Raw genomic sequence first — 14813 nt, 5'->3', positions numbered from 1 at the left:
GAGGCACCCAAAACCAAGCATGAGGACTTATTTGGGAAGTAAAGTTAGGGCAAGTACCACAGCCTTTGGTATTATATTGGTTTATTTGCTGTTATAAATGACCCGCCACGTTCTCCTCATCACAGTGTCCCAGTGTTTTTTTACGCACTCACACCGCCAGGATCCTCACAGAGACGCTGTAGCGTCTCTCCTGTTGGGTAGACCTGGCATCTTATGTGAACACCATCACAGTTCCCTAAGGAATCGGACCACACTGGCACACTGGAAAGTGTTTCACTTAGTGTCTTTGTTCTGTGCTTCCCTGACTTAACTGCAACCGGGAAGTTCATAAAGAACAGACCTCTGCTCTTTGCTTTTTGGGAGACTAGTGTAAGGTTGAGGGGTTTATGGGTTAAGGCTGAAGGGCTCCCACTTGTGAGAACCTTCTTGGAGGACTAAGCCACAGCAGAAGGAAGCATCCACACCTGCAAGATGGAAGGGGCCCCAGGCTATGCTTTTCAGGAGCCTACTGTGCAACAGCAAACCCTGTCTCATGAGGATGGGATGCATCCATTCACAAGAGTAAAGCTCCGTTTTTCCACTCTATTAACTTAGAGATAAGTTTCTAATGCATGAACCCTGAAGGGACATTCAAACCACTGCAGTTTGTGGTGCTTATGAAAGAAAGCTGTCTGTTTTCAGATGAATGACTGCACACTCCTCTGACTCCTTCTGAGAATGCACTTCATAGCACAGTTTTGGCATCTTCTGTGAAGGACTAGTAGAAGTGTGGCATTGAAGATAAGCAGATCTTACATCAAACTGTTCCTGTAATGAAAAAATTAAACCGGTCTGAATCTTTGATGGTTTAGGAAGAAGCAAAAGAATATATTGGCAATTATTTGCTATTATTCCAGACACAGGAAATTTTCAAGAGGTGTTCTTTCATTTCTCCTTGATGACTACCAGAGAATATTTTAAAATGTATAGCAATCTTACCTGTACTCTCAATTGTCCAAATTCATCTGGATCCTGCCCATTCACTCATTCTACAGGGTAGTGAAATGTTGTCTTTTAAATGTTGTCTAGTCACACAGTAGAGTAGTTTCTGGCTGCCCCAGGGGTAAGGCCCTTGTTAATCAGAATCTACCTCCCTGAAGCAGGTGTGTCCAGCAGTGGTCCCCTATCCTGCCTAAATATCTGCAGCCAGAAGAAAGGGCTGACCCTTGTAGCTGGTTTTTTGTGTCACTCAGTGCTGCTTAATAATATTTTCATCTTAATCCACGTGTATTCAGAAGAGCACTAAAATAATGCCTGACACTCCACACTAAAGTTTGACTGTATCCCACCACCAGACAACACAGTATCTGTGTTGTCTTCTAGTTATTTCCTGTATGATCACTACGTGTGTAGGGGTAGAGAATAAAGCTGAGTTCTGCAATGTTTCCTGTGTTACGAGTAATCCATGCCCTTTTAAGTGTGGTGGACTCGTTACGTTCCCTTGTTTACACCCTGGCTCTCAGTCCTGCCAGGGCTCCCCTGCCTACCTCGTTGACTCCTCCAGGGTGGTCAGTATCAGCCTGTGTGCCCTCTCCATCCCCACACCAGCACACCCAGGTGTGGAGTGCTCCCACTGTGTCATTTGTGTTTATCTTTAATAAAAATGGGCTAACTAGGCCTTTCTCTGTGGTTTTTCCTTGAGTGATCTTTAAGCTCCCTTGAGGCACAGATGTTGCTGGAGCCAGAATCAGACTCCTCTTCTGCTGTGCAGGGCCAGCTTGTGACACAGGAGTCTCTGCTGTCTCCAGCAGTTGTGAGTTTCCCAGTGCTCAGGGGCATCTCTGGGACTCACATCTGGACCAGCTGTCAAGGCTGAATCACGGTCCTGTGCATTTCCCTGTTCCTCTAAATCCTTGTTACAGGAACGGATGGGTCCACATGCCTTTCCTTTGGAGCCAGTCTGCTCAGTTGTCTAGTTACATGGCGACATGAGAGTCAGAGGCAGAAGACCTAAAGCATTGGATGTGGCGGTCCACGTGTTTGTCGGCCTGGACTCAGATGGGGAAAGTGATGGTTTTTCATTCATCAGACCGAGCTACCTCTTAGTTATACAGAAGAATTTTCCAGCTACTGATTATCAGCCCCTCTGTGTCTCATGTACCTGTCCTTCATTTTCATTGCTTAAACATACAACTGTTCTACCAGAGGGCAGATGCAAGATGTGGAGTATAAAATTCACACCCATCCATCCTAGTTAGAAATGTCTAAATAAGAATATTGACGGAGCACAAAACAGTCACAGCGCGGAGTAAAGTCAAGCAAGGAAGGAAACAGTGCCTTGTCTAGGATGACACGTTTCTCCCCCTTGGAAAGACAGTATGGACTTTCAATGAAAGAAACTTAGCACTAAGGAGGCAGATAACCCACTGTACTTTTTGAAGCTCTCGATTAGACACACTGTCCAGTTCTCCCTTCTGCACAAACTTAGACACTGTGAGCCCTTCCCTATTACCCTGCTGATATTTCCCTGAACTCTCTGTGATCATTTCAAGTGCGTCTTCCTCACCAGAGGTTGTAAGTTCTTGAAAACACAGACCCCACTTGTTAACTTGGTTCTCACTTATCTGCAGTGCTTGTGTGGATGTGTGCCTGCGTGTATGTGAGTGTGTGTGTGTGTGTGTGTGTGTGTGTGTGTGTGTGTGTGTGTAGCCTACCAGGCTGACTCTGTGATGGAAGCCTTGAGGCTTTCATACAGACACACAAAAGCTCCTTTACTTCCTGGCTGCATGCATCTACCGTGTGCATGTGAGCATCATCACATGTAGAGAATTGAGAATTCTGTGATGCCAGAAGACTGGTGGGACATCCAGATGGACAGAACCTGAGAGCACCTTCATGTATATAACAGATCATCTACACCCAGGCCAATAAAAGGAAAATAGTGAACATCAGAGAAAAAGGCAAGGCAAGAAAGACTCAAGCATGGCAGCAAACATCTTTCTCTTCCCAGTGGGTGGGTTGCTACTTCCTCACTGATGCGTGAAGCAGAATGGGCTGAAAATATGACTGTCACATTTTCCCTCAGTCCCCTTATAAACAATAGCCCCTGCCGCAGCTCCTGTGTCCCCAAAAAGTACCCCAGACCTGTCCCTCTCAATCCCGCCCCGCTGTCTCCAGTGGAATCCGCTGTATGTCTTATGTCGTGAGTGACCCCATCTGCCCCAATATTTGCTCAGCTCCTTGGTTCAATAAACAGACTTTTCTCCAGACACATGCCGAGCCTCAGCTTCCAGCAAATCTGTTGAAAGCCGGGAGACCTGGAAGTGCACACTCTTCAGAAAGGCAAGATTGGTCAGTCCACTTTCCAAATGAAGGACAAGTGAGCAAGAATGGCTGACATTTTATTCGTTAGTGCAGGGAAGTCAAGGGATCGTAGTGTCTGAGCTGGAGGAGAGCTCTTTGTAGTTTTCAATGGAGTTTCTTTTTCCACTCCAGGGGAGAATTCCTCCTGTGTGTTTACTGTGAGCTGTTCTAGTCCTTTCTGAGGATTAGCTGCTCTGTGCCCCCACACAGCTTGGCTGGGCATAGACAGAGGAGTAAAGCACATCGATTCATAGGGTTTGAACTGCTTTTCATCTTTCTGTAAATGAATCTTTTAAATGTCAGCATTTTAAACCTGGCCTTTTCCAAAAAAACATGATACCATATAAACCCTACTTAAACTAAAATACATTTCTATTTTAAAAGCTCTAAAAATTTTTTTCCTGAAAATGAAAAAGAATATCAAAGAAAAAAAACAAGAAAGAAAGAAAAAGAAAAAAGAAAGAGCAAGCAAGCTCTCATGGACTAATTGCACATGAGGGAAGCTTGTTTTTGCCAATTAGATCTAAGCAACTTTGTTCCTTGAAAAATCTAAATTGTCCTTCTAAATACCATTTCTCTTCCATAGGTCTGGGACTTTGTAATACATATTTTATCTTCTGTCTGTGTATGAGAAATTTAGAGTCACTTGATATTAATCATTCTTTAAAGCAACACTGTAAGTCTGTTAAATGAGCTTTTAGAAATATGTGTTTCTGTTTAACGTTTCCCAGTTTGTTAGTTACCTGGGTGTTTCTGTGGCACACTAAGAGTTCCTAGGGGGAGGTTTTACTAAGCCCATTTCATAAATCTGGTAACTGAGACCACAGGATGCTGCGTGACTTGTATGTCTCAGGCTCTCAGACTGCAGCCCTAAGGAAGGCTTCAGCGGCTCACCCTAAGCAGTGTATTCTGTCTCTATTGAGCAAGCCAAAATAACCTACTTGCTGAGGAAACTTCTCCAGACTTCAGCTTCTTTATGTGTAAAATGGGTAAACAGTGCTTATCCTTTATTTCCACACGAAAATTCTATGGAGAGTGGAATGTGATTCTTTGGATAGCACCAAATACTGAACTTTTAAAGAGATAGCCATTGATATAATTGTTTATATGGTACTGAGGCTTGATCCAGGGCCTTTACACTGAGCTACTTCCCCATCCCCATCCTTTTAATTTTTTTTAAACAGGGTCTTGATAAGTCTAATTTGCCCAGGCTGTTTTCAATCATGGGCTCCTCCTGCCTCAGCCTTCTAGAGTGCTGAGATGATGGGTGTGAGCCGCCATACCAAGCTAACGATTATTTCTTAAGTAATGGCAGGGCTGAGTCCCACGCCATGTCGGGTGTCAAACAAGTTGTCTTCCATCCTTCCTCCAGCACAGTTAAGAAACCAGGTATAACCTGGCTAGTTCAGGGGTGTTGAAGATACTGGAAGTATTTCATGGTCTCATAAAGTAGGCTGAATACTTGAAGCTGGGTGTCACGTGTCTTCCAGTCATGTGGGTGATAAGATGATTAGCAGTCTTCTGAGGAATGATGATCAACACTGCTCTTTTCCCAGCACTGAAGCTTTCCCTACACATTTAGAGAGTATCTATCTTAGTGAGTCCCTGCCTGCCAAACAGCCACAGAGGTTCTGTCAAAATAGACAGACCTTTCCATCTGCAGGAGGAAGCCCAAGTTACCCTGTGCTAAACAGGGTCAGGTTCAGAGCCGGGACAGTCCCAGCCCTGGGCAGGAACATCCCAGTGCCCAGTCTCTACTCGCTGTTTTGCAGGGTGATGTTCAGCGGACGATCATCCAAGTGGACTTCGGCGATGGCATTGCGGTGTCTTACGTCAACCTCAGCTCCATGGAGGATGGCATCAAGCACGTCTACCAGAATGTGGGCATCTTCCGAGTGACCGTGCAGGTGGACAACAGTCTGGGGTCTGACAGCGCCGTCCTGTACTTACATGTAACTTGTATGTTATTACTGTTGTTGGCTTTTGACATACTGTAAATGTGCTGTTTTAAAACCTGACACAGCATTTCCTGGGTAGAGAAGGGGAACTGGGAGTAAGAGAGTGAAAGAGCAAAGTAAGAGAGCAGAAGGGAAACTCACAAGGAGAGCCATTTGGACCCGGGAGCATTTTACACTATCCTCAGGGCGCTGACCCTGCCTGCCTGGGACCTCTGAGATGCAACAGCTGCCCGGGGCTGGGCCTGAGAGCTGTTTGCTTGAAGCAGGAATTTGTCTTTTTTTCTCGTTTGGTCAGAAGTGGTTGAAAAGGAGGTACATGGAGAACTCAGTCAAATTAACACTTTCAAAAACACATTCCTTCCCCAATTGCTTGCTTTTGCTTTCCTACATTACATCTTACTCTTAATAATCTTTCTACACTTTTTCAAACCAAAACGTCTCTCCTGAGCTTCTGCTTGTGGATCACTTGGTGTTTGAGGGCAGTTCTGAGGGCAAGAGTATAGGCAGCGGTACAGAGGCTGGACACCCGGACTATGTAGAAAGCAGTTCCAGCGCTAAGGCTTTCCTCCATCAAGGAGTCGGAAGGCATGAGGAAGTAAGCTGAGACAGGAGTCACACCTAAGCAGAGTTCGCTATGTAGTGTGTTACAAGAAAGGTAAGTGCTTCCCTAGCAGTCCTAGAGCTAGTTTCCTTTAAACTGAAAATAGCTGTTTTCTCTCAATGGTCATGCTCACATTTAGTTCCACACTTGGTGGGTGACTCTGAACCTGTTTTTGTGCACCTGGCCCACAGAAATCATAAACTGCAGAAAGCATTGGCCAGTGAAAGGATAAGACTAGTGAGGCCCACGAGACTGGTTGTGGAAGGTTCCTCTTAACATGCTAGTACTGCATTAGTCATTCTGGGTCTTTATCTCCTTTAGACTCAGCATGGAAGTATTTACTTCAGGGAGACAAAAGCTGTCTCCCTCTGGTCTACACAAAGTTGAAATGATTCCTAGTCGGCCAACTCAGTACTCCCTGTTTTGGCTACACCTGATTACGACCTGTCTCTGTGTGCCAGCCAAGTTTGGCCCCAAAGAGACTCAAAGTATGGATTTCTTAGTTATGAAATATATTCCTGAGAAATGGAACAGTTAGAAAGCCCATACTCCAGGGATTCAGGGAGCTAAGGTGACTCTTTTGACATGTACACTCACTACATAGTAGAACTCCAGCTGAATCCCAGCACTAAAGCAGGGCAGGTGCCCACAGTGACCAGAGTAGTTTCTCCCAGCATCTGCTCTCCTTTCCATCTTTACAGATCTCCCAAGAAAGCTTGAGCTTTTAGCAAAAAAGCAGTGCTGTGCCGCATGGATCCATGGGTTTCAGTTGTGTTCCACAGGGTCCCATCTGTCTGTAAGCCACCAGCGTAATATCCTTATTCATCAGCACTTAGAGGGTGATGGCGAACTTTTTAGAGCTTTCAGTGATAACAGACAGCTGGCTGTGGCATGCATGCCATGGGTTCACCACCACTAATTCAGGGGAACAAAGGTAGTGATATCATGGGAATAATATCACCTTTTTTTATTTAAAAAAAGTTTAAAAAGAAGGAGATTAAGATAAAAGAGAACATAGAAACATAACAGTACAGGTCACAACAGAACAATTTAAATAATATAGTGTTTCACCACAAGATAACCCGACATAATAGTAGTTACCATAGTGTCTCTTTCCTTGAAATATTTGATTATAACTTCATATACTATAGCATCAAACATAACAAGACAGTGTAAAACCATTCAAGAGAATGAAAGTATTACAGAGTATTTAGAACCAACTAACAGAAAATGAACAATGCTTTCTATATTATCTCCTTGTCTATAAAAAAAATCACAACTTTTTAAAGCATTAGTTATTAGTAGAAAACAAAGCCAGCGACACAAGTAGCAATAGATTTTCTGGAGATTACCTTATCCAGCAGCATATCTCCCCCACAGCTGATCCTACAGAGAGATGTTTGCTAAACAGCTACCCCCTTAAGGAATGATAAGCACATTCTATGTCTCACCCATTTATAACGTCCCTACCCTCCTCCAGTAGATGTAAATATGGATTTAAAATTCAGTAGCACTTTCTGGCCAAAATTTCTCAGAGTACCCCATTGAGTTCCCCATGGACCAATCTACTTGGCACCCTGTGGATTCTTTTGATCCCCCACACTTGATCTTTCCTGCAGGGGTCCACCTCTGCCCCCCAAGAACTCTCCCTGGTCCATGAAATCCTGGGAGGAACAGTGTCACAGAGCTTACCTCTGCCAAGATGAGGGGCCATGAGAGTCCATGCTTTCCCAAAGGAATAAGTTTCTTTGTTCCTGTACGATTTTTCCATCCCATCAGCCTGACTGATTAGGTGAAATATTTAACCTTCACCTTAGTGGGAGATGACCTCCAGTGGAAATTCTGTGCTCTGATTTAATCTTTTAAATTATTCTGGGGTGGAGGGCTTGGATACACATGCCTACTTCCAAAATCCTTTGGAAGCCTAGCACTGGGGAAAGAACTAGCACTTGTATACAGCAGGACCATGCATTAAGCTGTTCTTGGTCCCGTTCATCTAAAACCCGTGCCGTAGCAGTCCCAGCAGGTCTGCCACTTTTGCTCTGTGTGCCTCTCCTAAAGGACCCCAAGCGCATTAGCGTGCAGACAAATGCTATATTTTCACCTCTGTGCCATAACAGATGACGGAGGTCCTTTCTTTCAGAGGAAGAAAACAAGGACCAGAGAAGCGCTATGATTTTAGCATGGTTTTACACTAAGAGGAACTCAGACTGAGAACAATTCTGAGTGGTGCTCTCAAGTGTGTAATATCTAGATGGTGTCATGAGTGACTTTTGATGCCAACGTCCAGGACACAGAGGACAGAAACAGGGAAAAATTATAGAAAAAACAACCAAAATCACAAAGTCCCAAATCACAGAGCCCTGGGTAGCTCCAGGCAGTCTAACTAAATCCAAATCCTGGCAGAGTTGCTCTATCTCTCTGAATGGACATTGATTCTTTCAAATGAGGCATAGTTTTTTGCCAAAGATTCCACCAAGCAAAATATGCAGCACCCTGTCAGCTACCGGTTTCCTCATGATCACAGGGTAGCGTGTGCGTGGCCACCAAATGGATTCTGAGGTAAAGGAGAATTAGTAGACATTGTTAGCTGCCCATTCCTTCCCTCTGTTCCTCTCTTAACCCATCCCCGAAACCTGCTGCTTGTCTTACGTACACATGCCCACCACATCCAGTGCAGGAAGATGATCTGATTCTAAATCAGAGTCTTTTCAATACGGATTTGCAAAGGTCATCAGAAACAAATGGAGCTGATGTTCTGCTGTAATGTTTCCAGCAGTGGGCCGGCAGCTCTCGCAGGGTGCCTGGTAATCTGTTGTAGCCTGACAGTTGGAAATTCCTTGGGGATAGTATTCACCGTGCACTGCTGCTTTGCAAACTAATGAGACACGTGACACAGCCAGCTTTGCCTTCATCTGGAGGGGACAGGTCTGAGAGGGTGGCTTGCAGATTTCTGCTCAGATAGCTGCCCTATCACAGCCATCTTGTGGGGAAAAAATCACCGAGGACTCTGGTTGTTTGCAGAAAGGGCGGCAGAAGACAAATGAGGTGGATGCGGTGGCCCTTCCTCAACCCACTTCCTTAGCACAGGGACAGTTTGCAGCTGTCTTTCTGCCCTCTCTCGGGAAGTGACCCCAAGCTGGCTTGAAAAATCATGTGGCTTTGCAGCTATGCCCACCCTCAAGGCATTGGTCAGCAAGCATCAGATCACAGCTGGTTAAAGAATTGTTCAAAGAGCAGCGTGTCCCTTCATTAAATAACGACAGTGTGGTGTCCCTGATCCTATCTCAGACCTACTGAAAGCCTCTTAATGTGCTCAGAACTTCGGATTGGTATGTTTTGTATGTGCTCTGAAATTGTTGGAGCTCTATTTTAGAATCTCTTCCTGGTGGTCTGAATCACTTTTACTTCTTTTAATGGCTTTTATTTCAGCATCTGGAAGAGAGAGAGAGGGAGGAAGGGAGAGAGAGAGAGAGAGGCTCACGAACAATATGATAAATGTACAATATTTAATTAAGTAGTCAGGGGTTTCCGGATTATAAATGCTCGAATTAGGCTGGAGCAGTCAGTAGTCCGTATGCGTGGTATGCACGCACGCACGCACGCACGCACACACACACTGCTCAGTTTCAGAGGTCAGCTGCTGCTTGTACATGAGAAAGCTATGCAAGAAAGGAGAAGGAAACCTACCCGGGCTGGCACAAGTCACTTCCCAGGTTTTCCTCACTACTTTTCCAGGAAGATTCGAGCAGTGGCACAGCGCCACCTGCTGTCCCTTTTGTGCATGGCACACACCTGTGTGCTGGAGCCACGTTCAGCTCTAGATTCAGTTGGTGGTTGGCTGGTGGCTCCTTTGGGGGCCTAGTGCAATCTCTGTGTAGAACAGAGGTGCATACAGATAGGTCTCTGGGCAGAAGGAACCAGGTATTTTATACCCCTGAGGAGAAGACTGTGGAAGTCTGAAACCTAAAGTTCAGACAGGTATGCAGACATAGTGTATACACACATAAGCGTAAACTCACGCAGACACGCGTGCTGTGTCCCAGGTCCCACAAGGCTAAGACACTGTGGTCCTCTTGGCTCTGCTCTTTCCCTCTGTCTCTCCGTTGCAGGTGCCCACGCATTCTTGCTATTCACCAACAGGCAGGGTACCTCCTCCTCTAAGTTCTGGCTTGCCCGGGGGCATTCCAGATAGTTTTCTGCTTCTTCAGCTTGCTGGCCAGATGTCATTTCTTCTGAGAGTCCTTCTATGACCAGTCTGTGAAAACTGCGCTCTCTCTCCTAACTCTGCTTTCTGTGTTCAGTGCCTTCTTCCCTTGGAAGTATCTACTACCCACCAAGGCTAAGTCTCTGGACACCTAAAACAACACTCGATATCTGGACACACTCAAAGCCTACTGGATGAGTGACAGGCCATAACTCAGCCATGAGACTTCCTTTTGGTCACTGCCCTAGTGACCCATAGGTATTATCCTTGCTCTGATGTTCTGGCCTAAAGAAAAAAACAACTCATGCTCATAAATGAGACAGAGCCCGCACAGAACAGAGTCAGGTTCTCTCAGCTGGCTGGTGTACGTTGGCTCAGGAGAGCTGGTGAGGGGCACCCAAGAGAGAAGGCTGAGCTCAGGGCTGAGGCTGACAGGGGCCAGGGGCAAGGAGTGCAAGAAAATGCACACACACACACACACACACATGCAGTTCTTTAACATGAGTTAAAGAGTAAAAATTACTGTGGCAATTATTCTTTGGTCTAGGGCACCCATCCACCCTCACGCCCCTACAAATTCTTAAGTCTCTGTGATCCTCGTTTCTCTCCCAGGTGTGAACTCTTGAAAAAGTTTGGATCTCCCAAGCAGTCTTATGTTTAAGTGCGCAGCATATTATGCTTGCTCACTTAAAGACTTCATCAGTTATTTGTAAAACTGTCACTTGTAAACATGTGTAACTGAGGCTACAGTCAGGAGAGGAAGGTCCATCAACAGGAAGGGGCAGAGTGCAGTTGTTCACAGCACTCTTTCTTCTCCCAAACTGGGGAAGCAGGGTGCTTTCCCTCTGGGGTGTGGCCCCGGGGTCAGGGAGCATTGCAGAGTGGGCATGGTTCTTGCAGAACAGGGGGAGCCCTTACTCCTTCACGGCTCCTCTTTCCCTTGTGTCTCAGGTCCCCTGGAGCACGTGCACCTTTCTCTTCCCTTTGTCACCACGAAGAACAAAGAGGTCAACGCCACTGCAGTGCTGTGGCCCAGCCAAGTGGGCACCCTCACATATGTGTGGTGGTACGGAAACAACACAGAGGTGAGGCTACTGCCCATGGGGTGCGGGGGGACACAGGAGACAGGAGCCCAGGAGGTGCTGGAGGAAGTAAAGGAGGATGACAGTGCACTCGCCCCCGAGTCCAGGGGTCACTCGGCTCCAGAGGCAGGAGGCTGCCCGAGCTCATGAACCCTTCTCTCGTGCCTCTCTGCCTTCCCGGATGTTAGCTTAGCAGGAGATTTCCCAAAAGTCCTAAAAGAAGTTCTGGTATTGTTACTTGACCACAGGGTCTCGGGTGGAGAGGGAGGTGTTGGAATCGGCATTCTTGGAAGCATTTGAGTCAGACAAGAGAGGAGGTGGTCACTAGAAAGAAAAAGAGACGAGGCAGGATAAAGAGAGCACCAGGCGGGATAAAGCAGCCTGTGTCCATGACAGTACCTCACCCCCACCTGCCCACACACAACACACACACACACACACACATGCACACACGCACACACACACACGCAAGGTCTCCTCACCCTGAAGCAGGTATGCTTCACATCTTATGTTTCCCTGTGCTCAGTCACCCATAATGTTCAACCCACCCAAGAGCCTTACACCTCACATCCTCAGCCCTTCCACAGACGAAGGAGGGAGACTTGAGTGTGATGGAGCCAAAGAGGTTCGCTGGGTCTCTTGCAGCTCCCTCACACAAAGGCGAAATCCGAGGCTTTGCAGTCTCTGTGTATTTCTGAATGCACGTGGGCTGGGGCTGCCTGTGCTGTTTCCTTTTGGGGCTCACTCCATGCTCACTGGGAAGGTGAAAAGTCACCTGGGCGGCAGGACTGGAGCCCCAAGGGATCCCTCGCCAGAGGCCTGCTGACTGCTGTGGTCTTGCTCTGGTAACATTGCTCCTCAATGTGTGTCTTGTTTTCAAAGAAACATGGTTCTACTCTAGAGCCAAACTCGGTTTTCCTTAAAGGTATCGTTTTCTGTGCTTGCTGGGGAGGAGAGCTCTGGAGCATGGCGGGAAGGAGCTGTGATCTAGCGCTCCCTTATTTCTCCTGAACTGATGAATGCAAAATTGGCCCTTTGGGTGCATTCTTCACAGCAGAAAGAGGAGAAATCAATGTTATTTCCTGAAAGCCGGCACTGGAAGGGAATCCCCCCTATCAGTCTTTTTTTCTGTGCCTCCTATTGTTTGTTTAAATTTTCTTTTTGTCTGTTAAGGAAAACCTAATTCTCAACAGACCCTCACACTGGGCTTCTCACACTAGGCTTCTTTAGTTTTCCCTCTGCCATTCAGAGAGATAATTGAATTTTTATTTTAAAGCTAATTAATATGGAAAAAGTGATTTGTGAGGAGTGAGTCTAGGGAGGTCGGTAGGCTAATAATGTTTTTCTCAGACTCTGGCATCTGATTGTGTTAGAGCCACCACTTCCCAACACTCTTTTCTTACATCTACAAACCACAACCCACAGTGCAATTAGTACTTGTTTTCTTAGAAGCTACTTCCAGTAATGTGTTGATGGTACATCTCAGAGAAGGCCGGTGCCCATGTCCACTCCTGTATAACTAGTATCCACTGCTGGTGTCCAAGGTTTCTGCATTTCAGTGTAGTTTTGTATAAGTACTACACCCTGCAGAGGAACACTGGGGCAGTGTGGATTTCAGTGGCCATTGTTAAATTTGGATTAATACAAGCCCTGTGTTTTCATTTGATTTGTGTGATGTCTTGGATGAAGGATCTGCTTAACATGGCAGATGATGCAGGAAGTGAGGCTTGCATCTCACCAACAAGCAAGACCTACTGATTTGCCCACCCTGAGTCAAGATGACATCAGGAGGGAGGAGTCGGATTCCCAAGGAATGGGGCAGAATCTTGCTGGGTCATTGCTGCAAGAGCCAGCTTCCCTTCTGGCCTGGCCTACAGAAAATGGGGAGCCACAGAAAGTTCTGAGCTGGTGCCTAGGAAGAGCCTCTGTGGAATTAGTGGGTACTCAGGTGTGGTGACTGTTTTTGCTGTAACTATGTCTTGTTCACTGTAGCCCTTGATCACCTTGGAGGGAAGCGTATCGTTCAGGTTCACTTCCGAGGGGATGAACACCATCACGGTGCAGGTCTCCGCAGGGAATGCCATTCTGCAGGACACGAAGACCATCGCAGTGTACGGTGAGTGCCTTTCCTCGCTGTGCTGTGCTATGCTGGGGGGAGACTGGCTGATACCATGGCGCCAGAGTCCCACCAAGCCCTTCACTAGAGAACAGGCAGCAGCTGACCAACAGCTCCGGTGGAGTCAGTTTCCTCCTTGGGGAAATGTGATCCACCAGCAAAAAGGGCAGTCAAGGAACCCTGGGAAGTTTTTTGTTTTCCTAAGTCTGGTTCATGTGTGGTCATTCATCTCAGGTAGGGTAGGCTAAGTTTTCATTATGAGCATGGATGAATCCTTTTACTGGAATGTAGGTGGTGTTTGAATAGGTCAAACCAGCATGAAAGAAAATGTCTAATTATGAGGCTGCTTTGAGAAGTTGAACTTTAAGAAAAATCTTTCATTATCTAAATACCTTTTAAATCTCTAGCATAAATTTGTATTTCACACACACACACACACACACACACACACACACACACACACACACAAATACCTCTGCTTTACTGAAAGCCATGGAAGGGTCATATCAGCCGGATGGCATAGCCATAGACTGAGTGTGGGTTTAAACAAACACCTGTGCAAAACAACTTTGTGATCAATGAGGGAAAATGAATACAGTTGGAGAATTAGGCAGAATGAAAATTTACTCAGATGGAAAGGAGAGATCATTGCCTGAAAATGGAAGGCAATTCAGGTTTATTCAGATTGATCCCATTTTGGTAGGATGTTATTTTCTTTTTCTCCATAAAAGCTATTAGATAGAAATTGTGTTGCTAGTAGGTGGTAAAAATGTAAATGTTCATTATTCATGTAGCTATGGTATGTGTGTCATGGAAAAATGAAATTTCAAAAATAAGAATGTAAAATTAATAAGGATAAGAAATGATCTGCAGGAATAGAAAGAGAGGAAGAGAAGGAGATAGATGTTAGCTTTATTCCTAATCTTATCAACTGCTCAACTGCCACAATTAGTTGAATCTGATGAGATAATTCAGGAGTAGATTTCCTTGTGGGGAGTCAGATTTTAATTTTTACTTTTTATCTTGCCAATTTGACTTTCAAAACCAGACAGTGATCTGTAAGCAACTTTGAGAACATTTAAAAACCAAAAGCCAGGGCCACTTCGCCATGCATGGCTAGCTTAGTGTTAGAGTTTGTAATTTTCCACCTTTCTCTCCCTCATAAAAAGTCTCAGTCAGACCAGAAGAGCTGGTAAACCGGGGGTGAGTGTCCACTGACGTCCATCAGTGTGGTGAGCAAACAGTGGCTGTGGGTATGGGAGAATTTTCACTACTCTTCCCCTTCCTGTCTCTTCTGAGTGTTGTCATAACAACATAAGTTTATATGAGACAAATTACTTATTATTATTATTATTATTAGACAAAGATAAAGCACTCACTCCTCCTAGTAAGTCCTGGAGTTGGGCTTCTAACACAGCCCTCCCAGGCCCAAGGCCTGTAGTAGAAAATGGCCCTTGTTAACTGACTTTCATGTCTTTTCTACCAAGACACTTTCTCCTCATTCTCT

At 45.6% G+C, this 14813-nt stretch overlaps 1 protein-coding gene across 6 annotated transcripts in view; it reads left to right on the top strand.

Moving 5' to 3' along the window:
- Positions 1-14813, top strand: part of Sorcs1 (sortilin related VPS10 domain containing receptor 1) — a 496139-nt gene that overhangs the window by 442972 nt on the left and 38354 nt on the right. For all 6 annotated transcript variants that reach the window (XM_013158158.2, XM_063244677.1, XM_063244675.1 and 3 more), the window contains exons 19-21: positions 5115-5301; positions 11060-11193; positions 13183-13306. In XM_013158158.2, the coding sequence (XP_013013612.2) occupies positions 5115-5301; positions 11060-11193; positions 13183-13306 (445 nt within the window). The remainder of the gene's footprint in view (positions 1-5114; positions 5302-11059; positions 11194-13182; positions 13307-14813) is intronic.

This window comes from Cavia porcellus, unplaced genomic scaffold, assembly GCF_034190915.1.
Source record: "Cavia porcellus strain 051 isolate PalLab524CR breed Dunkin Hartley unplaced genomic scaffold, mCavPor4.1 scaffold_2, whole genome shotgun sequence".
NCBI lineage: Eukaryota > Metazoa > Chordata > Mammalia > Rodentia > Caviidae > Cavia > Cavia porcellus.
This window is presented reverse-complemented; position numbering and strand designations above follow the sequence as displayed.